At 37.4% G+C, this 13,747-nt stretch overlaps 1 protein-coding gene across 3 annotated transcripts in view; it reads left to right on the top strand.

Moving 5' to 3' along the window:
- The window catches only part of ATRNL1 (attractin like 1), an 839,540-nt gene that overhangs the window by 56,849 nt on the left and 768,944 nt on the right, over positions 1–13,747 (top strand). The window contains exon 1 of one of the 3 annotated variants that reach the window (XM_032423424.1): positions 5,817–5,843. The exons of the other annotated variants lie outside the window; for them this stretch is intronic. Coding sequence (XP_032279315.1) covers positions 5,827–5,843 — 17 coding nt within the window. The 5' untranslated portion in view covers positions 5,817–5,826. Of the gene's footprint in view, positions 1–5,816; positions 5,844–13,747 lie in introns of those variants that run through there. 3 annotated transcript variants of the gene reach the window in all.

Genomic DNA, 13,747 nt, shown 5'->3' on the forward strand with positions numbered 1-13,747 from the left:
TTTTTTGGCCTAACAATACCTTTATTTTGCCTTGTTTAGTGAGGGATATTTTTTACAGGTACAGAATCCTAGGTTTTCAATGCTTTTCTTTCAGCATTTTAAACAGGTTGCTCAGTTTTTTTCTGGCCTTTCATGGTTTCTGATGGGAAGTCTACAGTCATTCTAATTGTTTTTCTCCTATATATAATGTCATTTTTCTCTACCTGCTTTCAAGATTTTTCTACATTTTTTGTTTTAAGCAGTTTGAATTATGATGTATCTGGATGTAGGTTTCTTTAAATCTACCATGGGTATTAGGGTTTGCTGAGCTTTTTGAATTTATATTTATGTCTTTCACCAAAATGGGATTTTAAAAAAAAACATTATTTCTTTTAATATATTTGTCGGCAGTAATCTTTTTTGTTTCTTCTGGGACTTCAGTGACACTAATGTTAGGTTTTTGATTTAGCTCCACAGGTTCTTGAAGTTCTAATCTTTTTTCTTTCTTATTTTAATCTTTTCTTTTTCTTCAGATTGTATTATTTCTTTTGAACTATCATTAACTTCACTGACTGTTGCCTCTGTCATCTCCATTCTGCTTTTGAACCCATCCAGTCATTTTAAAATTTAAGATGTATTTTTCATTCTTAACCTTTCCATTTTGTTCTTTTTGATGATTTTGCTTTCTTTGCTGAGAACTTCTCTCTTTTCATTTCATTTTATTGTCTTTATCTTTGTCTCATGGAGTCTAGTTTTAATAGTTAATGTCTGTCTGATGATGCAAATTTTTGGATCTTCTTAGGATTGACATCCATTGATTATCTTTTCTCTTGAGAATTGTGTATATTTTCCTAGTTCTTTGTATGTTGAGTGATTTTTGGATTTATTCTGGACATTGTGAAGGTTATCTTGCATAGGTTATGGGTCTTGTTATGTTCTGGGGAATGTTGATTTATTGATCTATCTGTTTGTTTATTTTTATTTAGTAAGCAACAAACCAGTTAGGTTCAAGTAGCAAATTGAACTCTGTCATGCTTTCTGAGGGCAGTGGTTCTAATCTCAGTTCTGTTTTCAAAGCCTTCGGATCTGAATGCACACATGACACTCAGGGATTATTCTGAGACTTGTGCAGTGTTTTAAGTTTTAATTCAGTTCTCAAAGCCTTCATTAAGCTGCTTTTGGGTCTGTTCCTCATATTAGCTGCTTGGATTGAGTCTGAGTCTTATGTGGGTTCATACACAGAATTAGGGTATTTCCATCTTCAGCTTTCTGTTACTTGGGACACCTTGCATACTCTGATATGCAGGGGTACTTTTTCCCAGCCATTCTTGCTGGAAAGACAGAATTTCTCCTTTAAGAGTCCATCTGTACATGTATGTGTTGCTGTCATTCTCAAGGTTTGCCATCCTTTTCATTTCTGTGGCTGTTGTTTTAGTAAAGTCCTGAATTTTTCTCTACTGGGTTGTTGTAGTAGCTCTTTAATTTATTTCTCTGCTTCTAATTTTCCCCTTGCTATTCTCTTCTTTACTGCTACCAAAATTTTCTTCCTAGAACACAAATTTGATCATCTCTTCTTTGCCTAAGAGCTAGAGTATTTAAAGCAGCAACTCTAAGTTTTCTGATGAATCTATTGTCATTCAAATTCTTGTTCTCTAGCTAATGTGTCATTTTCCTCTGGCTTTCTTTCTTTTTTTTCTTTTAAATTTTCAGGAATTTGATAATGATATATATGGGTATGGAATTCTTTGAGTTTATCTTATTTGCTCTGCTTCTTGTTCTGTAGGTTTATATCTTTTTCAGAATTTGTAAATTTTCTGTTATCATTTTTTCAGTTCCACACTCTTCCTTCTTTCCCACGACTCCAAAGAGACAAATGTTAGATCTTTGTTACTGACTTCTACGTCACTAAAGCCCTATTCAGTCTGTTTTCTTTCTATTCAGGTTGGATAACTTTTATTTATCTATCTTTATGTTCACTGATTCTTTCCTCTATTATCTCCATTCTGCTGTTGGGCCCATCTTATGAGTTGATATAAAAAATTCATTTATCATATTTTCCGTTTCATTCTTTATGTCTTCTGTTTCTTTGCTTGAAACTTTTATTTTTATATTTGTTTTGAAAGTATCTGCAGTTGCTTGTTGTACTATTTTTTTGATAGCTGCTTTAAGATTCTTGACAGATAATTCCAGCATCTTTACCATATCAGTGATGGTAACTTCTGATTATCTTTTTTCATCTGCATTGAGATTTTCTTGTTTCTTGGTATGGCAAGTAATTTTGGATTATATCCTGGATATTTTGAGTATTGTGCATGAGATTATGGTTCCCGTTTAAAAATTCTGTTTTAGGAGGTAATCAACTTGTTTTGGTTCAGCATATATGATCTTCACATTTTTTTTTTATATAGCAGCTTTATTGAGTTGTAACTTATATATCATAATATTCACCACTTTAAATGGCTTAGTTGTTTTTAGGATATTCAGAGAGTGGTGCAAACATCATCATATCTAATTTTAGAACTTTTTTTTTTATCACCCCACAAAGAAACCCCATTTCCATCAGCACTCACTCTATATTTCCCCCACCCAACAATTCCACTGGTCTAGGTAGCCACTAATTTACTTTCTGTCTCTGTGAACTTGCCTCTTGTGGACATGTTATATAAATGGAATCATATAATGATTCCAGTCTTTTGTCATGAGCTTCTTTCACTTAGTATGTTTTCAGGTTTCATTCATGTACCATGTGTCCATTCCTTTTTATTGCCAAATAATATTCCATTGTATGGATATTCTACATTTTGCTCAGAGACCATTCTGAAATGCAGATGATATCCATACCATAGTTAAATTCCAAAACTTTTTGCTTTGTTGATTGAGATCTATTTCACATATGGGCTGTCTGAGGGTGTACACAGGACTTCGTACATGGATTTGAAGGATCTCCTTTTAAATCATCATCTTCTTTGTAATCCATTTCCATTCTCTAGTTAGGAGGATGAAGGGTGCTGACTGTTGTCATTTGCTTAGTGCAGGGCACAGATGGTCCACCCCAGGATCTCTGCATCTGCTGCAACACCAGTGATGAGGGGCAGGGGTCCTGCCTCCTTGCTGGTACTTATGTAGTACAGGGCAGAGATCACTGAAGGGATCCCACCTCCACTTTCTCTCCCAGTGGGGAGGAGAAGGTACTTATTTTTTTTATAGGTAAAATGTAAGCATTTTTTTTAAAAGCGCTGTGTAAATTAGAAACTCTCAAGTTGATTCTCTGTGTCTCATAAAAGAATAGAAACTGTAAGAGTATTTTCCATGTTTTAATATATTAAGTTTAATGTCAGGCTTCATTTGTACTTTTTTGACAATATAATTATGCTAATGATGAATTTTTTCAAGAAAATAGAATTTATTCTAACTATTTTATATAAGAATAATATTAATAGCATTTCAATTAGCATTTCAAACTTAAATTATGAGTTTAGAGGAAAAGTAGTATAATGTGGTAGAAAACCTTTTAGATATATTGGTTTTTTTATTGCTGATGAAAATGCTGGGAGGCAGATATTGTTATTCTCATTTTATAGTGGTAAGAGAAAATGAAAGACCTAAAGTCATTATTTATGCAAAGTCTCATAGATATTAAGTGGCAGGTGAATTTGCGAAATCATGTCTGTCTGGTTCTTTATTCATATCAAGCCATCTTTTTCTCTTCAGTAAGTTTTTCCTTAATTATAAACTCATAATCTTCTGGATTTCCAGATATCATAGGGGTTACTTAAGATCATGAGTAGTACCAAATTAATATGTGTTTGAAATCTGGTTCTGCCAATGTGCCATGAACTTTACATGGATTTGTTTTGCTGCTTTACTGAACACTTGATAAATTTTATGTCATTGCATTTTTCAAAACAATCTTATGAAATAAATAGTATTGTTATAACTTTTTACACACAAGGAAGCTGAGGCTTAGGGAGGTTGAGTTACATACCCATTAAGGGACCAAGTTGAGATTCTTGTAGCTTTTCTAAAGTTTTGCGTATTTCTTTCAGTTTCTTGGTCATGTCTTTTTCCTTCTTCAGTGAAAAGAGGCTATGTTATAAGAGTTCTTACTTGTTCTTTACAAGGTTAATATGAATGGGTGCGTTTTATAGTAGAGATGCCAAAAGAAAAGTCTAAGCTTATCAAACAGTTCTCTATGATGTAATGATATTTTATTTGTCTCCAAGTTTCTTGAGTATTTGAATGTATATTATAATAGGAGTTGTAGATGACTGGTTCCCAGATGGGCTGTGAGTGGTTGGTGAATCCTCAAGTTTGTATACAAAATATTATTTATATGAATTTTTATAGGCAGGGGGTGGTTAGCTTTTACAAGATTCTCAAAAGTGATCTCAGACCTCGAAATGGTAAGAATCACTGTATTATAGGAAAGAAAATCGAATAATGTACCTATACATTGTATAGGTACAGCTTAAAAAGTTATTTTTTCAAGACATGGAATGATCTCAAAAGTAGTTTTTAAATTTATTTTTTAAAAAAGCTTAGGAAGATTATACAACAAAGATAAAAAATTCTTCCTGTTTTTATTTGCTCAAATAATCCAAACATTTACGACTATATTATACATAGAAACATATAGATACAATGTATATTTATATATGTTTATATACATACATATACCTGACATATTTCTATAAATATATATCAGAGTGATGGGGAATGCTCCATCTCTATGTATGTATCATCACTTTACATACTTATATTTATTTGCTATTTGTATATTGTCTTTTCTGTCTCTATAACCATGTTGTCCACTCTGGCAGTTACTAGCCACATATAGCTATTAAAATTAGTTAAAGTTAAATTTTAAAGGTTCAGTTCCTTTGTTGCACTGGCCATATTTCAAGTGCTTGATAGCCACATATGCTAAGTGGCTCCCATATTGAACAGTGAATATATAGAACTTTTCTATCATTGGAGGAACTCCTGGACAGCACTGTCCTGAAATGCAAGGTCCAGGAGGGCAAAGACAGTTTTTTTACTGTGTTTTTTTCCACTTTTTATACTAACAGCTTTATTGAGATATAATTTACATACCATAAATTTCACCAGTTTAAAGTACACGATTTAATGGTTTTAAAAATATACTTACAGTTGTGAAATTATAACCATAATTTTAAAACATTGTTATTCCATAAAATAAACTTTGTACCCACCAGCAGTCACTTTCTATTCTCTTCCCTACTCCCCAGCATGAGATTGCCACTAATTTTCTCTCTGGAGACCTTTTAAAGTTCACTGTTCTATCTCCCATGCCAGGAATATTGCCATATTCAATAAATATTTTTGAATCAGTGAATGACTCTGTGTATATATTTTTTCTGTAGTCTACTTAGGGAGAAAGTCAAACTATATAAATAAATTTTTATCTGTGACTTCAGTAATTTCCAGGGTATTTTATATAGGTAGTATAAAATCAAACTAATCTTACACTATAGATATATAAAAATTAACTTTCATAATGATGTTTCTGAGGTTTTTAACCATCCTGAGTTATGAAAGCACATTAGCTCATTGTGTTTCCAGAAACTTAGTAATATAGGAAGTGTGGTAAGCATAATTTTTTTTTGCATTTTTTTTGTTATATTAATAACCATACATTACATCATTAGTTCTTTTTTTTTTTTAATTTTTATTTATTTATTTGACAGAGAGAAAGACAGCGAGGGAGGGAACACAAGCAGGGGGAGCGGGAGAGGGAGAAGCAGGCTCCTGGCCGAGCAGGGAGCCTGATGTGGGGCTCGATCCCAGGACCCTAGGACCATGACCTGAGCCGAAGGCAGACGTTTAATGACTGAGCCACCCAGGTGCCCCTACATCATTAGTTCTTGATGCAGTGTTCCATGATTCATTGTTTGTGTATAACATCCAGTGCTCCATGCAATATGTGCCCTCTTTAATACCCATCACCAGGCTAACCCATCCCCCCACCCCCCTCCCCTCTAGAACCCTCAGTTTGTTTCTCAGAGTCCATAGTCTCTCATGGTTCGTCTCCCCCTCCGATTTCCCCCCCTTCATTCTTCCCTTCCTGCTATCTTTTTTTTTTTTTTTCTTTTTTTTTAACATAAAATGTATTATTTGTTTCAGAGGTACAGGTCTGTGATTCAACAGTCTTACACAATTCACAGCGCTCACCATAACACATACCCTCCCCAATGTCTATCACCCAGCCACCCCATCCCTCCCACCCCCCACCACTCCAGCAACCCTCAGTTTGTTTCCTGAGATTAAGAATTCCTCATGTTAGTGAGGTCATATGATACATGTCTTTCTCTGATTGGCTTATTTCGCTCAGCATAACACCCTCCAGTTCCATCCACGTTGTTGCAAATGGCAAGATTTCATTCCTTTTGATGTCTGCATAATATTCCATTGTATATATATACCACATCTTCTTTATCCATTCATCTGTCGATGGACATCTTGGCTCTTTCCATAGTTTGGCTATTGTGGACATTGCTGCCACAAACATCGGGGTGCATGTACCCCTTCGGATCACTACATTTGTATCTTTGGGGTAAATACCCAGTAGTGCAATTGCTGGATGGTATGGTAGCTCTATTTTCAACTTTTTGAAGAACCTCCATACTGTTTTCCAGAGTGACTGCACCAGCTTGCATTCCCACCAACAGTGTAGGAGGGTTCCCCTTTCTCTGCATCCCCGCCAACATCTGTCGTTTCCTGACTTGTTAATTTTAGCCATTCTGACTGGTGTGAGGTGGTATCTCATTGAGGTTTTGATTTGGATTTCCCTGATGCTGAGCGATGTTGAGCACTTCTTCATGTGCCTCTTGGCCATTTGGATGTCCTCTTTGGAAAAATGTCTGTTCCTGTCTTCTGCCCATTTGTTGATTGGATCATTTGTTCTTTGGGTGTTGAGTTTAGTAAGTTCTTTATAGATTTTTGGATACTAGCCCTTTATCTGATATGTCATTTTCAAATATCTTCTCCCATTCTGTTGGTTGTCTTTTGGTTTTGTTGACTGTTTCTTTTGCTGTGCAAAAGCTTTTTATCTTGATGAAGTGCCAATAGTTCATTTTTGCCCTTGCTTCCCTTGCCTTTGGCGATGTTTCTAGAAAGAAGTTGCTGCAGCTGAGGTCGAAGAGGTTGCTGCCTGAGTTCTCCTTTAGGATTTTGATGGACTCCTGTGTCACATTTAGGTCTTTCAACCATTTTGAGTCTATTTTTGTGTGTGGTGTAAGGAAATGGTCCAGTTTCATTTTTCTGCATGTGGCTGTCCAATATTCCCAACACCATTTGTTGAAGAGACTGTCTTTTTTCCATTGGACATTCTTTCCTGCTTTGTCAAAGATTAGTTGACCATAGAGTTGAGGGTCCATTTCTGGGCTCTCTAGTCTGTTCCACTGATCTATGTGTCTGCCTTTGTGCCAGTACCATACTGTTTTGTGATGATTACAGCTATGTAATAGAGCTTGAGTTCTGGAATTGTGATGCCACCAGCTTTGCTTTTCTTTTTCAACATTCCTCTAGCTATTCGGGGTCTTTTCTGGTTCCATACAATTTTTAGGATTATTTGCTCCATTTCTTTGAAAAAAGTGGTATTTTGATAGGGATTGCATTGAATGTGTAGATTGCTCTAGGTAGCATTGACATCTTCACAATATTTGTTCTTCCAATCCATGAGCATGGAACGTTTTTCCATTTCTTTGTGTCTTCCTCAGTTTCTTTCATGAGTATTTTATAGTTTTCTGAGTACAGATTCTTTGCCTCTTTGGTTAGATTTATTCCTAGGTATCTTATGGTTTTGGGTGCAATTGTAAATGGGATTGACTCCTTAATTTCTCTTTCTTCTGTCTTGTTGTTGGTGTATAGGAATGCCACTGATTTCTGTGCATTGATTTTATATCTTGCCACTTTATTGAATTCCTGTATGAGTTCTAGCAGTTTTGGGGTGGAGTCTTTGGGATTTTCCACATAAAGTATCATATCACCTGCAAAGAGTGAGAGTTTGACTTCTTCTTTGCCGATTTAGATGCCTTTGGTTTCTTTTTGTTGTCTGATTGCTGTGGCTAGGACTTCTAATACTATGTTGAATAGCAGTGGTGATAGTGGACATCCCTGCCACGTTCCTGACCTCAGGGGGAAAGCTCTCAGTTTTTCCCCATTGAGAATGATATTTGCTGTGGGTTTTTCATAGATGGCTTTTATGATATTGAGGTATGTACCCTTTATCCCTATACTCTGAAGAGTTTTGATCAAGAAAGGATGCTGTACTTTGTCAAATGCTTTTTCTGCATCTATTGAGAGGATCATATGGTTCTTGTTCTTTCTTTTATTAATGTATTTTATCACATTGATTTATTTCGGATGTTGAACCAATCTTGCAGCCCAGGGATAAATATTACTTGGTCGTGGTGAATAATCCTTTTAATGTACTGTTGGATCCTATTGGCTAGTATTTTGGTGAGAATTTTTGCATCCATGTTCATCAAGGATATTGGTCTGTAATTCTCCTTTTTGATGGGGTCTTTGTCTGGTTTTGGGATCAAGGTAATGCTGGCCTCATAAAACGAGTTTGGAAGTTTTCCTTCCATTTCTATTTTTTGGAACAATTTCAGAAGAATAGATATTAATTCTTCTTTATTTTTTATTTTTTATTTTTTCTTAAGAGTTTATTTATTTATTCATGAGAGACAGAGAGAGAGAGAAGCAGAGGGAGAAGCAGGCTCCCAAGGAGCAGGGAGCCCGATGTGGCACTCGATCCCAGGACCCTGGGATCATGACCTGAGCCGAAGGCAGACGTTTAACCATCTGAGCCACCTAGGAGCCCCTTAATTCTTCTTTAAATGTTTGGTAGAATTCCCCTGGGAAGCCATCTGGCCCTGGGCTTTTGTTTGTTGGGAGATTTTTGATGACTGCTTCAATTTCCTTAGTGATTATAGGTCTGTTCAGGTTTTCTATTTCTTCCTGGTTCAGTTTTGGTAGTTGATACATCTCTAGGAATGCATCCATTTCTTCCAGATTATCTAATTTGCTGGTATATAGTTGCTCATAATATGTTCTTATAACTGTTTTTATTTCTTTGGTGTTGGTTGTGATTTCTCCTCTTTCATCCTCTTTCAGGATTTTCTCTTTGTCTCTGAGACTCGTAAGTTTTACTATTAGATGTCGGGTTGTTGACCTATTTTTATTTATTTGGGTCATTTCTCTTTTCTTTTTGCTAAGTCTGGCCAGGGATTTATCAATGTTGTTAAGTCTTTCAAAGAACCAGCTCCTAGTTTCGTTGATCTGTTCTACTGTTCTTTTGGTTTCTATTTCATTGATTTCTGCTCTGATCTTTATTATTTCTCTTCTCCTGCTGGGTTTAGGCTTTATTTGCTATTCTTTCTCCATCTGCTTTATGTGTAGGGTTAGGTTGTGTATTTGAGATCTTTCTTGTTTCTTTTTTATTTTTTTAAAAGATTTTTATGTTTATTTTTTGACAGAGAGAGACAGTGAGAGAGGGAACACAAGCAGGGGGAGTGGGAGAGGGAGAAGCAGGCTTCCCTGCTGAGCAAGGAGCCCGATGTGGGGCTCGATCCCAGGACCCTGGGATCATGACCTGAGCCGAAGGCAGACGCTAAATGGCTGAGCCACCCAGGCACCCCTAGACCTTTCTTGTTTCTTGAGAAAGGTTTGTATTGCTATATACTTTCCTCTTAGGACTGCCTTTGCTGCATCCCAGAGATTTTGAACAGTTGTGTTTTCATTTTCATTTTGTTTCCACAAGTTTTTTTAATTCTTCTTTAATTTCCTGGTTGACCCATTCATTCTTTAGAAGGATGCTCTTTAGCCTCTGTGTATTTGAGTTCTTTCCGACTTTCCTCTTTTGATTGAGTTCCAGTTTCAAAGCATTGTGGTCTGAAAATATGCAGGGAGTGATCCCAATCTTTTGGTACCGGTTGAGACGTGATTTGTGACCCAGGATGTGATCTGTTCTGGAGAATGTTCCATGGGCACTAGAGAAGAATGTGTATTCTGTTGCTTTGGGATATAATGTTCTGAATATATCTGTGAAGTCCATTTGGTCCAGTGTGTCATTTAAAGTCTTTATTTCCTTGTTGATCTTTTGCTTAGATGATCTGTCCATTTTAGTGAGGGTGGTGTTTAAGTCCCCCACTATTATTGTATTGCTGTTGATGTGTTTCTTTGCTTTTGTTATTAATTGGCTGCTCCCATGTTAGGGGCATAGATTTTTACAATTGTTAGATCTTCTTGTTGGATAGACCCTTTAAGTATGATATAGTGTCCTTCCTCATCTCTAATTATAGTCTTTGGTTTAAAATCTAATTTGTCTGATATAAGGATTCCTACCCCAGTTTTCTTTTAATGTCCATTAGCATGGTAAATGGTTTTCCACCCTCTCACTTTAAATCTGGAGGTGTCTTTGCATCTAAAATGAGTCTCTTGCAGACAGCATATCGAATTGACTTGTTTTTTTATCCAGTCTGATACCCTGTGTCTTTTGATTGGGGCATTTAGCCCATTTACATTCAGGGTAACTATTGAAAGATATGAATTTAGCACCATTGTATTGCCTGTAAGGTGACTGTTACTGTATATTGTCTGTGTTCCTTTCTGGTCTATGTTACTTTTAGGCTCTCTCTTTGCTTAGAGGACCCCTTCAGTATTTCTTGTAGGGCTGGTTTCGTGTTTGCAAATTCCTTTAGTTTTTGTTTGTCCTGGAAGCTTTTTATCTCTCCTTCTATTTTCAATGACAGCCTAGCTGGATATAGTATTCTTGGCTGCATATTTTTCTCATTTAGTTCTCTGAATATCATGCCAGTCCTTTCTGGCCTGCCAGGTCTCTGTGGATAGGTCTGTTGCCAGTCTAATGTTTCTACCATTGTAGGTTACATATCTCTTCTCCTGAGCTGCTTTCAGGATTTTCTCTTTGTCTCTGAGACTCGTAAGTTTTACTATTAGATATCGGGTTGTTGACCTATTTTTATTGATTTTGAGAGGGGTTCTCTGTGCCTCCTGGATTTTGATGCCTGTTTCCTTCCCCAAATTAGGGAAGTTCTCTGGTATAATTTGCTCCAATATACCTTCTGCCCCTCTCTCTCTTTCTTCTTCTTTTGGGATCCCAATTATTCTAATATTGTTTTGTTTTATGGTATCACTTATCTTTCAAATTCTGCCCTCGTGATCCAGTAGTTGTTTATCTTTTTCTTAGCTTCTTTATTTTCCATCATTTGGTCTTCTGTATCACTAAATCTCTCTTCTGCCTCATTTATCCTAGTAGTTAGAGCCTCCATTTTTGATTGCACCTCATTAATAGCCTTTTTGATTTCGACTTGGTTAGATTTTAGTTCTTTTATTCTCCAGAAAAGATTTCTCTAATATCTTCCAAGCTTTTTTCAAGCCCAGCTAGTATCTTTAAAATCGTCATTCTGAACTCTAGTTCCGACATCTTACTAATGTCCATATTGATTCGGTCCCTGGCAGTCGGTACTGCCTCTTGTTCTTTTTTTTGAGGTGATTTTTTCTGTCTTGTCATTTTGTCCAGAGGAGAATAGATGAATGAGAGAACAAAATGCTAACAGAGTAACAACGTCCCCAGAAAAATATACACTAAACAAATCGGAAGAGACCTGAAACCGGGGGAAAAGAAAGGGAAAGAAAGAAAAAAGAAAAAAAGAAAAAGAAAAGATAAAAACAAAGAAACAAAAAAACAGAATATGATCAAATATGATCAGGCTGGTGCATAGATCAGTGCCACACACTAGATTTTGGGCATATTTTGGTCTGTTAGAAGAAAGTGCCTCCCAAAGTTTTAAAGAAAGAAAAACTTACATATATACAAAAATAAGGGTTAATACGATGAAGGGATGGAATATGACTGTAAAGATGAAAATTATAAAAGATTTTATAAAAGGAATTGATAAGTTGGTTGAAAAAAGAAAGAAGAGGTTTTAAAAAAAAAGGGAGAGAATGTGATCAGGCAGGAGACTAGAACAAAGTCATACACTAGAGATTTAGGGTATATTTTGGTCTGTTAGAAAAAACTGTATCCCAAAATTTTAAGGATAGACAACTTATATATAAATATGAAAAATAAGGTTAACTACTATGAAGGGATAGAATATAACTCTAAAAATAAAAAAATAAAAATGATTTTTTAAAAAAGGGATTGATAAGATGTAGGTTGAAAAAGGGACAAAGAAAAATTAAAAAAAAAATTAAAAAAAAATTAACTTTGAAAGACTAATGAATCATGGGAAAAAAGCCATGAATTCTATGTGCAGTATTCCCCTAGCGCTGGAGTTCTGCCGTTCTCATTGATCGGTAAACTTGGTCTTGGCTGGCTGTTCTTGCTGATCTTCTGGGGTAGGGACCTGTTGCCGTGGTTCTTAAATGTCTTTGTCGGAGGTGGAATTGGCCCACCCTTGCTGGGTTCGGGCTGAGTAATCTGCTCGGGTTTGCTCTCCGTAGCTTTTGTTCCTTGCAAGCTTTCCATACAGCTCTGGAGGATAAGAGTGAAATAGTGGCCTCCCAATCTCCACCCCAGAGGAGCCGAGAACTCGGGGCCCCACTCCCCAGAGAAAAGCAGTCAATCACTCCCGTCTCCCTGGTCTCCGGCCGCACTCCGGGCTCACCCGGCCTGTGACCCAGCGTTTCTATCTCAGGCACACGACCCTGTGTGGAGTCTCCAAACCCAGCAGATCCCTGCAGTGCGCACCTGCGCTGCTCCTCCCGGGGGAGGAAGGTGAGTCTCCCCGGATCTGCCGCTTGTTGGGTCCCTGCTGGAAGAGCAGTGGCCCGACTGTGCCGCGGTTCACGGTTTAGGGCAACCCTGAGCTGAGAGCCCGCGCCTCGGCTCTGTCTCTGCAGCCGGCTTCCCTGCTTTGATACCTGGGAGCTCTGCCGCACTCAGGCACCCCCGGTCTTTCTGTGACCAGGACGGTCCTGAGACCACACTGTCCCGCGAGGGTTCCACCCCTGCTTAGCCACTGGATCGACGTCCCTCAGTGGAGCAGACTTCTAAAAGTTCCGATTTTGTGCTTCGCGGCTCTATCACTTGCCAGAAGCGGCAGATGGAGGCCCCCTCCCCCACCGTCTATCTTCCCGAATATCGCCTTGGATTCATTTCTCCACACGTCCTACCTTCCAGAAAGTGGTCGCTTTTCTGTTCAGAGAGTTGCTGCTATTCTTTTCTTCCATTTCCTGTTGAGTTCGTAGGTGTTCAGAATGGTTTGATCCCTATCTAGCTGAATTCCTGTGACCAGACCTAATTTAGGTCTCCTACTCCTCTGCCATCTTGCTTCTCCTCTGTAAGCGTAATTTTAAGATGACCCTCTTGACCTTTGCCCCCTGGAGTTACTGTCCTAGTTATGTTATGTTATATGGCTAAAGGGAGATTATTTGAATAGGCTTAATCAAGTCACATGAGCCCTTTAAAAGCAATTTTCTCAGGTTGCTAGTAAAAGGGGAAGTCGAAGATTTGAGGCACAAAGAGAATTTGACATACCATTGCTGGTTTGAAGATGAAGGGAACCACGTGGAAAGGACTGGAGAGTGTCCTCTGGAGCTGAGAGCATCCCTTGACCAATAGCGGTCAAGGAAATGGGAATCTCAGTGTTATAACCTCAAGGAACTGAATTCTGTCAACAAGCTGAATGAGTTTAGAAGTGGATTCTTTTCAAAGATTCCAGAGAAGAGTCTAGCTTAGCTAATACTCATCTGAGTCCACAGGGACTTCTGACCTATT

The sequence above is a fragment of the Phoca vitulina genome, unplaced genomic scaffold (genome assembly GCF_004348235.1).
Source record: "Phoca vitulina isolate PV1807 unplaced genomic scaffold, GSC_HSeal_1.0 scaffold28, whole genome shotgun sequence".
In the NCBI taxonomy this organism is placed as follows: Eukaryota; Metazoa; Chordata; class Mammalia; order Carnivora; family Phocidae; genus Phoca; species Phoca vitulina.